This window comes from Rissa tridactyla, chromosome 17 (assembly GCF_028500815.1).
Source record: "Rissa tridactyla isolate bRisTri1 chromosome 17, bRisTri1.patW.cur.20221130, whole genome shotgun sequence".
Classification (NCBI taxonomy): Eukaryota; Metazoa; Chordata; class Aves; order Charadriiformes; family Laridae; genus Rissa; species Rissa tridactyla.
In genome coordinates this window covers 6,774,985-6,789,958 of record NC_071482.1, presented here as the reverse complement: position 1 = coordinate 6,789,958, position 14,974 = coordinate 6,774,985, and the positions used below count along the sequence as shown (strand labels likewise).

The 14,974-nt window shown below is 44.3% G+C and overlaps 1 protein-coding gene across 8 annotated transcripts in view; it reads right to left on the bottom strand.

Moving 5' to 3' along the window:
• Nucleotides 1-14,974, bottom strand: part of ARHGAP32 (Rho GTPase activating protein 32) — a 254,283-nt gene that overhangs the window by 55,380 nt on the left and 183,929 nt on the right. For 7 of the 8 annotated variants that reach the window (XM_054223141.1, XM_054223139.1, XM_054223140.1 and 4 more), the window contains one exon: nt 12,099-12,180. In XM_054223141.1, the coding sequence (XP_054079116.1) occupies nt 12,099-12,180 (82 nt within the window). Of the gene's footprint in view, nt 1-3,294; nt 3,370-6,021; nt 6,073-12,098; nt 12,181-14,974 lie in introns of all 8 variants that reach the window. The other variant, XM_054223147.1, reaches the window with a different exon arrangement.

Genomic DNA, 14,974 nt, shown 5'->3' with positions numbered 1-14,974 from the left:
ACGTTGCACACATGCCATTTGTTTTGGAAATGACAACCCCCTTCTTGGGGGCTGGGAGGGTTTAGACAAAAAGGTCTGGTAACAGAGTAGAAAACTCTCTTTTTCCTTCAGTGAAAAAAGAAAAAAAAAAATATATAAATGAAACAGCAGAACCAAACTGTATCCTTCTCCCCATTCTTCCTCTTCCACAGGGAAAACTCCACACTTCCAAATCCAGGCCTCTTGAAGAAAACATCAGCCAATTTACTCACAAATACCTGATAACCATCGAGACGTGTTTCCACAGCACCCAGGAAGTGCTCCAAAAATATCTATTTGTTCAGATTGCAAATACTGCATCAACTACTCCACGGAGTCTGCGGGTAAGGAACAACCATGGGGGCTTAAAGGCAAGACGGACGCTTGGTTCTTACTGCTACTGTCAGAGGACATCTGCACTGTTAAAGGATTAAAGGATTAAGAAGGAAGAAGAAAATACATTTACTTCCTAATGCTATGTATCCTTAGGAACTTATTTGAAATACTTAAAATTCTTACTCGTCTCTTATTTATGAGCTAGCCAAGATTTATAGATTTTATTTAGGTGTACAGGAAAAGTATTTCAGATCTGCCACTGAAGGCTAAATTCAAAAGCAAGTTACATATAAAAATATGTTCTCAGAGGCAGAGGCTCATTGCAGCGTGCAGAAAACATATTTGACGCTCTTTAACTTTGAAAACTTTTCTTCAGCTCTGTGTAAATACATTACTTGTCCCAGTTTGGTAGAGGACTCCCAAAACTGTTCTTCATTGCCATCTGCATCCATACGTACCTGCAACCCTCTTGCAGCTTCCTAAAATGATAAATTATGGAGCAACTTCAGCCATCCTCAGGGTCCAGAGGACAACGCATCAAAAACGTGCCCTCTTGCAAAACGGGACATTTAGAAGAGAGTTCACAGCTTCGTCTGTACAAATCGCGCTGGAAATGCTGTGCCTCACCAGCTGGCTGTGGGGAGAGCCATGGGGCTACTGTGCCCCCGGTATGGGGAGGGAAGAGCCTGGGTCAAAGAAAAATTCCAGAGCACTGGAGCAGCAGCCCCAGAGAGAGAGACCTGCCTGGTTCCTTCTCCCAAACCAGCGCGGAGAATGCCAAACACGACACACGGCTCAACGCTGCCCGGCTTCCTAAAGCAAAATTCAACTTTTGCTGCATCTGCTCCCCCGACAGGGGTGAAGAGAGATGACTCTTCTCCCATTGCTGCCATTGGGTTGCCGACATATACCCATGCACGCTTGCCCAAAGAACACAGGATCTGTACTTCAGAGATTCTGCCAGTATCTGTTCCCAGCACACGGGCTCGAGGGAGCTCTTCTCCCCAGCTCGCACTTTCTGGCAAAATCACAGCTTTTATGGTGCGATTTTCATAGGAGACCAGATGAATCCTGTATATAGCAGCATTTCCACAGATCAGCCCACAGTGCTTGTCCCTTTCTATTTCTGCCAAAAAACGGGAAGGAAAAAAAAGAAGGGGGAAGAATCACTTGAAACAAGGGAGGGAGAGCAAAGAGGAAGGAAGACTCCAAGGAAATGAAAAACTCACAGGAAAACGCTGCTGCAGTTTTGATTTGTAGTTCAATTCCGCACACGAATTTAAAGATTGAAGAAGCCTAACCACTGCAATAGCGTGTGTTATAGCTGTGCGCAGTCCTGGGCAGTCACGGCAATAAATCCCTTTCTTCTAAAACCAGGTAATTACCACAGCAGTTCAGATTAAATAAGCACTTTATCAGAATTCACGGCGCTGAAAGCAAGCAATGCAGCATTAATAAGTTTGGCATTCCTAATGTATCCAAGATGCAAACTACCAGCAAAATAACACTGCTAAAAAAGTTTCTTATTTTTTTAAAGGAAGCATACAACACTTATTACGGGAGTAAAATAAAGCCTTAAAGCCTAGTTAAAAAATAAATCTGCCTTTGGTGATTTTAGACAGTAACAATGGAAATAGAGACAAGGATTTCAGCAGAGGCAGAGCTTTGCACATAGACAACCACAAGAAGATTTGCAATCAGCTGAAACGCAATTAGAAAAGATGCTTGCCACTTACCAGGCGCTTACAGTCCCCGAATTGGCCAAACATTAGCCTCCTTAAGAAACTGAAACACAACCCCAGCGCTGCGGACAGCAGGACCCGAGCGAGCTCTGGCTGGCCGTATTTATTAGCATCACTTCAATATCAAATAGCCATTAACCGATTCATTTTACCCAAAGAACCGACTGGGAGGATCTCCATGGCAGGTACAGTTACCCTGCAAAGTCATTTCAGCCTCAATACAACGGGCCTGGATGACACAGAGGGACACCAGAGAACAGCACATTGTCTGGACAATTTGCAAGAAATACGAGGCGTCGCCTGCCTTTACCGTAAAGCCCCGATCCAGGCTGTTGGGAAACAAAACTTACAGCTTGCTACTCAGTCTCTCCTCAAATTCCACTTAGATTTTCTTTCAAAGCCCTCAGGACATCCAGGAAAACAAAAGTCCAGATATGATTTAACAAAACAACAAAAAAATTGAAATGTCTGTTATCAAATACCTCTCAATAACTGACGATCAAATTGTTTAAGTACATAAAATGTACCAGAGACGTACCTCAGCTCCACTGGAACACTTTAATTTTACTTAACGTTCATTTTGAAAAGCTATAGTGACGTTGTCATGACAATGACAACACAACACCGTTGTTTTCTGCTATCACCGTGCAACTGGGTACACATTAGGGTCATTCACGTCGCCATAAAATCTAGTATTTAACCACATTTCTGTTCTCTCTTATTCAAGCAACCTCCTTCCTCCAGAACATGGTCAAAGAGGGTTTGGCACACTCTTTGGGTAGATCTTTCTGAGGCACAAATTGCAAGCCTGGGAAAAGAAGACGACTTTATATTTAGAAATTCAGCAGTTGGGGGGGGGGGGGAAGCATCTGATTTCTGATACAAGACTAATAGCCACGTAGGCACCGACACTGCGGAGCGTTCCCTCTGCCAGCCCCGCTCTGGCTAAGCTGTACTCTGAAGATTTGGACTCTCACTTGCACAAAATTCGCCTGCAAAAAGGCAGATTCTTAGAATCAGGCAGATATTAAAACCAAAAAAAAAAAAAAGAAAAAAAAAAGAAAAAATAAAGAACTATTTCAGCTACATCTAGCTTCTGTACCCAAAGCTAGGGTGTTAGTAAGCGGTTATTGCTATCACGTACAGCGTTAGACTTGGTTAGGACCCGGAGAGACTGGTTGTACGTAACGGGCTCTACCTGAGCTCGGCTGGGACTGGTTGAGAGCCTCTGTAAGATGTGCAGGACCTGGCTTTACACTATCCATCTCCAAATCTGCACATCATTACGGCCAGGCGGGAAGAGGGCAGAGGGACAGACAGAAGGCAAGAGAAAGGACAAAGTTAAATCAAAGCATCTCCCGGAAAAAACGGCAGGAGACTAACAATTCAATTTGTAGAGACAGGAATTAGAGAAACAAACAGTGCTAGAGAAATCCAGATTTCAGTGTTATGTGTTCTAAGGTGTTGCTTCTCTGGCATGTTCTAGACCTGAAGCGTCCTTAACTAGCAACGTCTGCGTGCAAAAAGAAGTAGTCTAAGTGAAGTGACATGCCCACCCCACAGGATGAATAGCAAAAAAAGATGATGTGAGATGAAATAAGCACAGTAAACACCCAAATCCAAGGAAACTTGCGCTGCCAAGGATGAAGGTGGATGCTACTGGTACCTGAGCAACTGGGCTTAGAGCTGGCTCAGGTGTGACCACAGCGTGCGCAGTCTAGTTCTCAACTCCACTGCAAACACGCGTATTACGTGCACATATCACTGCAACCAGAGTTGTCACTGTAAAAACAACTTTAAAAAAATTATATAAAGTAGGTCTCAATTTAGATTGGCAAACGCTAGTGGAAGAATCAGTGATTTTAAACAGAGCTGCATCTTGCGCAATAATGCTCTTTGGTACGGTTGGGAGACTAAAGCTTTAGAGCTCATTTGCAGGGGCACTCTGTCCCAGCCTCAGTAACATACCTCAGCCCTTGCCTCCCTGTTCACACCTCAGCTGGTTTTACCTGGGGAAGCCGAGGGCCAAAAAAGAACTTCAGTGCCTAAAAACTGCTTCACGAGCCCAGAAAGCAACTTCCCCCTAACACCAGCGAAGTCTGAACAGGACCTCAAGGCTTCCCTACTTTAAAAATACATAAAATATCTTCCTGAATTACTACTAGCAGCCACCACGTGTGGGACACAGCAATATTCTAAACAAGAAGCCCCATTCTAAACTGCCCCCAGAGCAGCGCTTGGGCACGTGAGGCTGTGGCATGCCATCTCTCTCACGGCGCTCTGCGCACGGCCATAGCCAAGTCCCTACTCTCTGTTCCAACTACATGACTCGCAAAGGGAGACGGCTGTCAAAAGACATTAATTTCACATGAAAAACAAGCAGAACCACTCATAAGCTTTATACCTTTGAGTAGAAATATTATAGCTGCTCTGGTGTGGAACTCTTCCTTCTCACAAGCAGCTTACCAAGGAGGGCGGCTCTGCAGGCTGACCTTCCAGGTGGGGTTAGGCAACCAGAAATCTGGCATTCTGGATATTCCTCTTGAAAAGGGCAAAAAGCCCAACCCCGCCTTTATTACCTGAAGTTAACTGCTACCAATCCTTGGCAGGAATGGCTCTTCAAAGGGCTCAGGGATTCAAGGAATTTGACTATAAAGGAGGAAAAATCTTTTCTCCGTACCTGTACGTCCAAAGGGAACTCCTTGGATCTTACAAGCATTCACTATCTTGATTCCTCCCAAACTTCTTGGCAGTTTAGTCATTTAGCAGTGGGTACAGCCAGTTACAGCAATAAATTTTGCCCTCATTCTTACAAACTCTACCCCAGTTTAAATAGTCCCTGGCTCCTGTTGTTGGTTTGGCTGTGTGCAGTGGAAGCCTCACCACACGCACTCGCCGTGTTCATATCTGAAATACAAACCCCGTTCTGCCCTTCCTCTCTGGGGCTTCTGCCTTTCTGTCTGGACAACATCTGACAATGCTGGCACCCGCTCAGGAAGGTGCTCAGAAAGTGGAGTCTTCACACCAGAAACAAGAAGTTTGCTGTCAAATAACATTCTTCCGGAGGAATTATGGGGAACAGGACCCACATGCCATCTCCCCACGGTACGAGGGTACTGGTGTGCAGTCTCCATGCCAACAGGCTGCAAGTGTCTATGTGCACGAGGAAAGCATATATATACATGCATAAATATACATATTATATATTTTGTTATATATACCTACCTACAGTATATGTATATCTAGTTTTAAGACTGATTTAGGAACTCCAAACAACATTCCGGGGTCGATACATGTGAATGAGACCTTTACTGTAAAAAATGTTCGATCTATGGACACAGCCTCTGATTTTACCAATGCCAGGTTATCGCTCTGAGGTTTAGATTAGCACTAGCAGGATCTAAAAAAGCCCATGGCAACACAAAGCAGGGCTCTTGGATACAGAAGCCGTTCCCACGTAACTGCACAGCTTCCCTTTGGGCAGTGGGAGATGCTGAGCACAAACAACATTTCCTGATCTTAAAAAAAAAAGAATCTCTGCTGCTGAAGATTTTCAAGTTCTAACAAACTCGAAGAGCCATGTTTAATTCCTCTCCATCACCCATTTTTAACTTCTCTTTCTTTCAAACTGACATTTGTCTTTGGTTGCCTGGCACTTAATTCCTTTCAGTTAGGGCTTTATTGATTCAAAATGATTCTACCATCTCCAACAGAAGATCAGTTTCTTTGTTTCCCTGCTGTATTGTTTTATGTCCAAAGAGCTTTTAAAAAGGCACGATAAGACTAAAGGTTTGGTTTCCCTGAATATCCTTCAAAGCATCAGTGCTGCTGACCTGCATGTCCAGAAGATGGAAAAAAAAAAGAGAGAAACACAGAGAGAGAGAGAAAGAGTGAAAGAAGAAAAAAGGAATAAATGAAAACGTACAAGGGGGGAAGTAGCTCCAAGACGCTGGACGGGCTCCGTGGGCAGGGGAGACTGGGAAGGTATAATTAAAAAAAAGAAAGAAAGAAACAAACAAACAAAAAGAAGCTGGTTAAAACATGCACCCATTGCAAATGGGTTAATTTCATATAAAGCTCAGCGAGGCTATACACAGCGCCAAATACGATCACCGACCCAGTCCTTCAAGCTGTTTGGCGCTTTATTCCCTAAACACTTTGGCAATTCATTAGGATCCAAGAATTCCCCAGCCAGTGTGTCCCAGCTCAAAAAAAACCCCAAAAAACCCCAACCAATAAAACCAAAACCAACCCAATATTTTGCATGGTTGAACTTTTAGCAGGAGGCCCATCCCTGCTGAGCAAGCGAGCGGAGCCCGGGATTTGTTTGCGTTACTTCCCGTGGCTGCTGAGCATGTGTTTATGGTTAAGCCCATGTTTAAGTACTTTGTTGAGTCAGAAACAGGACTGGAAGACGTACCGTTTCTTTATGGAGATGGACAATGCCAACCACTTACAAAAAAGAAAACAACTCCCAGATCTGTAAGTTTACATTTTTGCGTAATTCGGTTCCTTACACATTTAGCTTTCCTCCATTTCTAATGGTGCTAAAGCAGACATCTGCCTTATTTCTCATTCTCTGCAAAAAGAAAACCAAAACTGTCTCAAGAGATTTGTCTCAATTTTGTCTCAATTGTCTGTGTTTTCCTGTTGACAAGAGGTGTTCTTCCCAAAAATCATTAATTGCAGAGAAGGCAGAGACTTGGCTCTTGCTGCCAAGTGTTAGCTTTTTGTGTTGGGGGTTTTTTTTGGATGAAAGAGAGAAAACACAAAGTCCAGGAAAGAAGAGATCGGCCCAGCTCAAATCCGGGGGTTAAGCAAGTTGGCATTGTCCTGCTGAAGTCTCCCTGTGAACACCCAGCCCAGCAAGGCTCAATCACGGCGGCTTTTGGGGCCTTGGAGAAATCTCTGCAGCACAGTCTAAAGACACGTGCGAGTCTCCCGAAGAAGCCGTTTTTACACTTTTTTTTGGGCGTTGATCTTTCATCCCGAAATCTCCGCTCACTCAGGGCTCTGCCTGAGCTCCACGGGAGCCAAGAGAACAGGATTTCTGGAAGGATTGGTCCTTAGGGCTGTCAATACCGAGAGCGCTTTTTCTGTCTCCTGGGCGGCCCCGAGCACCTTGGTGTGTTCATGCCCTGCCTGCTTCCACGCTGGGAATGGATGCCTGGCTTGGCTCAAGAAAATTTTCATTTAATTTGGCTTTAACGAGGCAGTCGAATGCTGAACCCCAAACAATTGGTTTGTTTACATAAGATTAACGAGACTGGTACTAACTGCATACATTTTATCTTTCTGTATTTTCTTTATATGCACTCGTCAGTGTCAAATGGCTGTTCAACCCAGGCACCTGCAGAATGTAACTTTTATTTGCACCTTGTTCTTCCTGGGTTTTTTTAGTTAAAAAAAAAACCAAACCAAAAAACCCAGTCTTTGTTGTCCAGGGGTTAGCAACTAGCCTGTTTCAAACCAGGCGTGACCTCTTAAGAGTCTGTTATGATTGCAACAGCTCTAAGACAATGAATATAATTCAGTTTGCATTTTTGCAGTTAAAATTAATTCATTCAGCGCCGTACCAGAGCCTTCAGGAGGTCAGAACAGAGTCTGTTGCCTGATCCAGACCTCAATTTCCATCCTCCTGTAGTTTAGTGGATTATCTGCATTTGGCACGCTGACCCAGATTAATCTATTTAGGTTTTAAAAAAATATTATTCATTTACAACAGCTTGTAATACTAAAAAGTACCCTTTAATGTGTCCTAAGTTGCGTATCGTAAGAGTACATTTACCTGTTAAATTTAAACAAATGAACAGACGGGACAGTAATTTGAAAAATCCTCCATAAAGTTGGGCAGAGCTGCTGGGGTTATTCCTGCTTTTATCCTAAACAAGACTGAGGAACTGGTGAGAACAACCCCTGACATTTTAAAAACGGTTATTGTTTTGAAAAAAAGAAAGGGAAACATTACCTTCTCATCCCCCAAGTCTTCACTTAAGCTCTAACCGTCCCAAGATGCTACTCGTTAGCAAAAGACAGCAAACAAATTGCGTGTATGAGGTGAAGCATGAGATGCGATTTTAAATATTGTTAAACCACAAATATCCACAATTAGGAGAAAGGACGGACTGAAACAGATAACTGAGACGTGCTGCTGTTAACATTGCCGAAGTGACGAGTGGGGACAATATGAATGAACACACACACATGCTCTTCCCAGAAAAGACCAACCGGAGACGGACAGAAGGGAATGGGAAGAGTGAACACGGCCACAATCTCCAGGCGATTCCCAAAAGCTCACTTAGAAGGAAAAAACAAAACAGCTATTCACTTTTTTTTCTGCTAAGCAGCACAATGAATATTTAAAAGATTCACTTCTCACCGAATATCTGAAATTCAAATGCAACCTTTATCCTCTGTCTTTTTAAAAATCCTTACAAACACAAGCCGATTCCGTCTACTGCAGTACCGAAATTCCAATTCAATATAATAATTTAGGCTAAGAAGTTATCACTGCAGTATTGTAACCGAGTAAGAATCCAGAAAGAATTTAGGAAAAAAGGCAAGTGCTCAAGCAATCTGGGCTTTGGTGAGCCCATGCTACCTTCCTACATAAACAGGATTATCAGTTTGCTTCCCACCTGAAAAAAAAAGCATTTTCTTACAGCACCGAACATGAAAAAAATGGGGCATGGGCTTAGTACAATACTGACGGGAAAATACCAGCTGCAGGTAACTTCAGGACCCCCTGCGCACCCCTTCTTTCCTTGTATGAATTTCTCCTGCGTACTGTGTTTGAAAAAGGAAAAGGCTGACCAATTTTGTTAAGCAGTAATGAAAGGGACTTTAATTTTCAGGGGACAGCCTGCGTGCGCATACACGCACGGATCCATACACGTCTCCGCGAGCATCCCTGCCCTCGCAGCACTTTGGGAGACAACAGCTTTGACAAGCCACACTTCAGTGTCAAGTGTATTTCAGAGGTGACTCAAGGCAAAACCAATATTCTTTCTTATTGCTTTGAATTTTCCAAATTGAATAAAACAGACAGTTTTCCTGTATGGTCCCTTTTCTTTCCTTTACCCCAGGCAGCGGCTGCGTTATCCCTGCTGTAAACGTGCACCTCCCCAGTCAAAGAAAATATCATTTCTAAAAGCAGAGTTTGCACTTAAACCTGACCCTCCTCTCCCGTTCCCCGTGTTTCATTTTCATGTCAACCTCAGTCATTATTTGTACTGCATTACAGACCGCTGCCGTATTTTATGGTTCTATTAGCATGCTGTCCCCATCGCTTCTGCAAATCAAACCTTCTAATTATAAACAATAATAAAAAGGCAGGGCAGGAAGTTCTTTGCTTCCCATCTGCTTTTCATTAGATTGCTCAACCCCGCCAAATCTAGGGACAATTAAACAACACAAGGAGTTTTATGTTTGTAAATTCCTTCGTGGCAAAGAGCTTTATGCTGCAAATACAAAATGTCCTCGATGCTCTACACATTGTATTTTGATTAAAGAAAATAAAGTTTGCACGCTGATAAGTATGTCTTATCAAGCCCAAATCTAAAACTTCATATTAATTCTAAATGAAATGCCCTGCTAATGCCGAGTAAGGAGAAAAGCTCCAAGTGGTTCCTTTTAGAAAAGTCTCTATTTCATTGGGAAAAGCCAATCTGATGTTTTAAATACAGATAAGGGGAGAAAATCAGTTGATGTGGATATTTATGTGGATGAGAAATACCCTGTATGTTTAAGCCACAGGTTAGAAGACACTAAACCCATGGAATACGGGTGAGGAAAATGCAAGCTCTCCTGCAATTCCCAGGCAGGCCCTGGAGGAACCTCTCGGAAAGCTCCAGTTTCCCATTTCCCAGCAGTGCTGCCCGAGGCACTGGGTGCTCCGCGAGCCCCCGCTGCCCCGTGCCACCCTCCGGAGATGCGCTGCCCCGTACAGCCAGGGTAACCCAGCCCAGGGACCGCCAACGCTTCCTCCTCCCCCTTCATCCTCTCGCCCCGGCATTTTCTCCTCCAGGCAGAGAGATTCCTCGAGTTCCCCAGCATCACCCTCAACACGCCTCAACTATGGGAACCTCCTCCCTGGCTCCTCCTCTAACAACCCAGCAAAAGTCTTCCAGGCTTCAGCCTCCACACCACCGCTGCCGTTACTTCCCAAGGTGGAAAAAATAGAAAGCATAATGCTCCAAAGAAACGCTCTCATCAATTCTGCACGCGAAGGAAGGGCAGGGCAGGATGACAAGAGACAGCTGCGACGCCCGCTCGAGCAGCCCTTACATCTGAAAGCTCGTTAGTCTTCTTCTAGAGCAGCCTTTTGCCTTTAATTGTACGCAAAGAACAACTATCAGGGAAGGTCAACAGGGACAGCCTCATGACTTGGCAATATCTTTCAACTTATTACTTTTAACAGGGCTTGGGCTTTTGGTATCAACTGTATAACAAACATTTCCCAGGACTGAAAGAGGAAATCCACCCCCTAGTGCGTTGTTAAAGCCAAATAGAATCTATTAATCTAAGCTGCTTCGTTATCTCTCATTAAAGCAGAGCAAGAAACTATTCACTAGCAGCCCAGGACGTTTAATTGCCTGAGCCATGTTTAATAATAAGCACTTGCTTATGATTGTATCTATCAGCCTGGACTTTATTCAGATTTAAAGTTGCCCTTGTCGACACGCTGTGGCTGCCGGGGCAGGGAGAAGTGACTGATCCCAGCGTTCAGAGACCAGCTTCAAACACTGGGCAGATACTGGATTGATGGAACGACCACCTGCTGCAGCGCTTTGAATTGCGAGTGATCTCTGTGACACTGATTCTAGCAAATATGTTTGTGTGTTCCCAGGAATAACAAAGGCTGGAGATGCCAGTGGCTGAGAAAACTATTTCCCTAAACTGGCCGCTCTCTGAAGCGGGCAGATGAACGCAGCGCGCTGATGGCTTGGGATGCTCACCTCTTCTTACTGCTGAAGCAAAAGCTCCAAGCTGTAACCCAAGATCTGATAAAATGCACTTTCCTTCGTAGAAGTCAAACTTTCGAATCACATCTATTTGTTTTAAAGTATCAAGTCAGCAATCTTATAAGGTAAGGAACACCATTAAAATGAAGAAAACAGATGAAAAGAACGCCAGTTAACCAGCTTTCCAACTCAACTTGCTTTAAGAAAGATCAGCAACTTCAAACTGCTTTCTCTCAGTATAAGAGACATACAGATATATCTTTCTAAATATGAATACATAATTTATTTTTTTTTAAATGGGAAGAATTAAACAAAAGCTTCACCACCAGTAAATTCTGCAGAGATCTCAGTTATGCCAGCTCATCTAACTTCACTTCCAGTGTATACTGGGACGACAGTAGCGTCATATCCAAGATCTCGTTTTCTATTTATTTTTCCTTTCATCGGCAAAGCTTGGGATTAATTTCCCTGTCTTTCATACACTACAGAACTGTCCAGAAGACAGCAGGGAGTAGATGGAGCCATACACCCAGAGCAGAAGCAATTAGGATTCCAAGTTCTGTTATATCTGACTTTCTCCATCAATCCCCAAACAGAAAGAAGCTTCCAGTACCTAATTAATCTGTTCCACCTAAGTCAGCATAAACATTTTTGGGTCACCTGTATGTTCTGTACGAAAAAAACCTAACATGCAACAATCTCGGGACACCAAGAACGGGGATGTTGCATGGAATCACTCGTGACAGATTGCGGAAGGAATCTTAAATTCTTACAAGCTTAAAACCTTTCAAATCGTGCAGGAGATGGACGTAGATACGAGCTTACAGAACACCGCAGATGAAAGACATTCAACAGTGGCAACTATTCAGAGAGAGGTAACGTGCGGGTGATCAACACATAAACGGATAACGTGGTATGTATAAAGGATGATCAATACACAGAGTACAACATCGTACGTATAAAGGAGATATTAAACACGGAACAGCAAACAGGTAACTCCATTTTATTTCTACGGCATCATAAAACTTAATACACTTACCTGGTTTTGGCACAGAATTGGTCACGGACTGAGGAACTTTGTCGTTAATTAGTTCAACGCACTCACTAGGAAAAAATCCAACCTGTAGTAAAAACAGAAAGAGACACAATATTGAATGTAGTGGGTTTAAGATCTGAATTGTTAAACCAACAGCTATTAAACATTTTCCTCGGACTCTGCTCGCCTGATGCTCCATAACATTATCCAACATAAAATGACCGGCGTAAGAGTCAATTTTATAAAATGCTGCAGCCAAAACTTCTACAAACCGAATAATTAGTTCTGTAAAATACGGTTATAGGTCTGTTTTCTAAGCTTGGTTCACAGGGCAGAGATACCCAACTTGGAAGAGAGAGGGTGAGAGAGGCCAAGTGTGCAGCACACCCCTAAACCTCGAGTGGAACTCGAGAGAGACAGAAGGACTTCAGCTGGGTTTCTGCACCTGGCTGCACGTATGGAACGTGAAATTCAACGGAGAGAGCTCCGAGCATCTCGATTATCTGTACTCAAATCTCACCAACCCCTGACCTTTGTTCGCTGTCAGAATACTGTATTCACAAGCCCTTTAATATTTGATTCCTTTAGAAAACTGAAATGAAATATGGGTCAGTATATTTGCAGGCCTGTGTAGTCCCATTACAGAAAAAGGCATATTCTCCTGTAAGTCAGGAGAAGACACTTTGAACGCACAAAGCTCTCCGCCGTGTCCCGGCCTTACTGCGTGCGCTTGGTCTGTCGAGCATGAGCAATAAGCGATACTCCTGAAGCATTCAAATTAAGCGTGTTTAAAGAGCTTGTTAAAAAAGCTCTATGTGGTTTTAGTTAAATTGAATTAAAGTCAGTCTTAGACCTGAGAACATGTTTAATAAAATATACATAGAGGAAAATGACTTCTACATTCATAAGTAAGAACCCAGTAATTTGCCTAGAAATAAACGTAAGTATTTTTAGAAGAAAGAGCGTGATGTAGCAAAAAATCTCTAGCAAGAGCCGGAACGCCTGGTGTGTACTGTCGTGTCTGCTCTGAACACGGACAAGCCAGTGCCACCATCATGCCTCAGTTTCCCTGACAGCAAAGGACAGGGAGAACAGTGTCACGTATCCATGACTGAGACGTGATGTGACAGAACAGCTGCCAAACGGACCGCACGAGCTCTTTAACCGTTGGGATTGATCCGTGCATCCGCTAATCACACTGAAACAAAGAATATTCCAGGAACAAAGCCCAGAGGTAAGACTCCCCTTAGCAAATACTTGAAGATGCTTCAGAAGCAGGGCCCCACCACAGCAGCGCTGTGCCGAAAATTCGGACAGCCCCTGAATGCAGCTGCTCCTCTGCTGCCAGCATCACTGACCACGGAGAAGTGCCAAGTCACAGCAAGGACCTGCGACTGATTACCTTCCAGTGCTAATTGGCAGCATTCCTGCACTGACCTTTAACACGGCATCTCCGCACCTTCATCCTGAAAGGAAATGCTTTCCTGTGAGAGCGGTGAGCCCCTGGCCCAGGGTGCCCAGAGAAGCTGTGGCTGCCCCATCCCTGGAGGGGTTCAAGGCCAGGTTGGACGGGGCTTGGAGCAACCTGGGCTGGTGGGAGGTGTCCCTGCCCAGGGCAGGGGGTGGAATAAGATGGTCTTCAAGGTCTTTTCCAACCCAAATCACTCCGTAATTCTATGATCCCCTCTAACTCAGAAATGCTGGAGAGGGTTAAAGACTGGAGGATGGGGAGGATCTTAAAGTCTTGTTGAAATAAGATGGGCCTGCAGAAGTTCACATCCCACCCAAAGGTCTCTGTATCTGGGGAGAAGTGAATTTCCCCTTCACTATGTAAGGATTCAGGCTAAGATGTGACCAGATGGGAATAGTACACTCCCCAGCATCCCAACCTTCTTTCCACTTTACAGCATCTTCCTTCTCACTCTCATCTCAGGTGAAAGCCATGCCAGACCAGAACCTTGGGCAACTTTTACCCTTATTCCATATTTCCAGACCTTCTTCTCCCTCCTCACCCAACACAGCTTCTGTATTGTGAGATGTAATTGAAGCACCACCACCCTTCGGAGCATTTCCAGAAGCAGGATTTCCTGTCCCGTGTCAGGCATGCGGTTTGGACAGCTGAAAGCATCAAGTCGCTTCAGGCAGCCGCGGTTTGGTCAAGTGCTGCCACAAGGCATGGCGAAGAGCCAGGGGACGGGCCCCAAGCTCATCTCACCAGAAGAAGCGGGCCAGGACCGCTGCCGGTCATGTCAGCACATCGATGAAATTCATTGGAGCCACAAGGCAGGCAGTGCTGCCCGGCTGGCAAACCGTCCCTTCTCTGTTTATTCTCTTACACAATTCCCTTTTGTCTCCAAGGAAAAGAAAAATAGAAAAACTCTCTCCCACTCCAAGCTGATTTTCACCCATAAACCTCCAAGCCATTTAGCAGCAGCGTCACGCACGGTGCGTCCAGGTAAACACTCCAGACTTTGAAACTATTCCAAATTCCCTAAGGGAAGTAACAGTTCATAGTAATCCCAGACAACTCCTTCCTGCACCATCAAAATCCCACAATCCCCAAAATCTTGGACGTTTTGTCCAAGAGGACAAACTGATCCATCATCCTTAATGTTAAAGACTCAGAATATGCTTCTTGTCAAGACTCCGGCAGCACGGGAACAGCAGCACGGTGGATGAGCAGACCTTGTGTCTCTGACCGATGGCTGCCCGTAACTGAGACCGGCCTGTGCTCAAGTGACTCACAGAGCTGAAGAACCCCTCCAAAAACCAAGATAATGCATGCTTTCACCCAACCGCTCGCTCAGCAGCAATTTTGCAAGGAGATGATATCCTGGAGTTGTATAATGTACTGGCGATTTTTCTGCTGTTTCTAGATA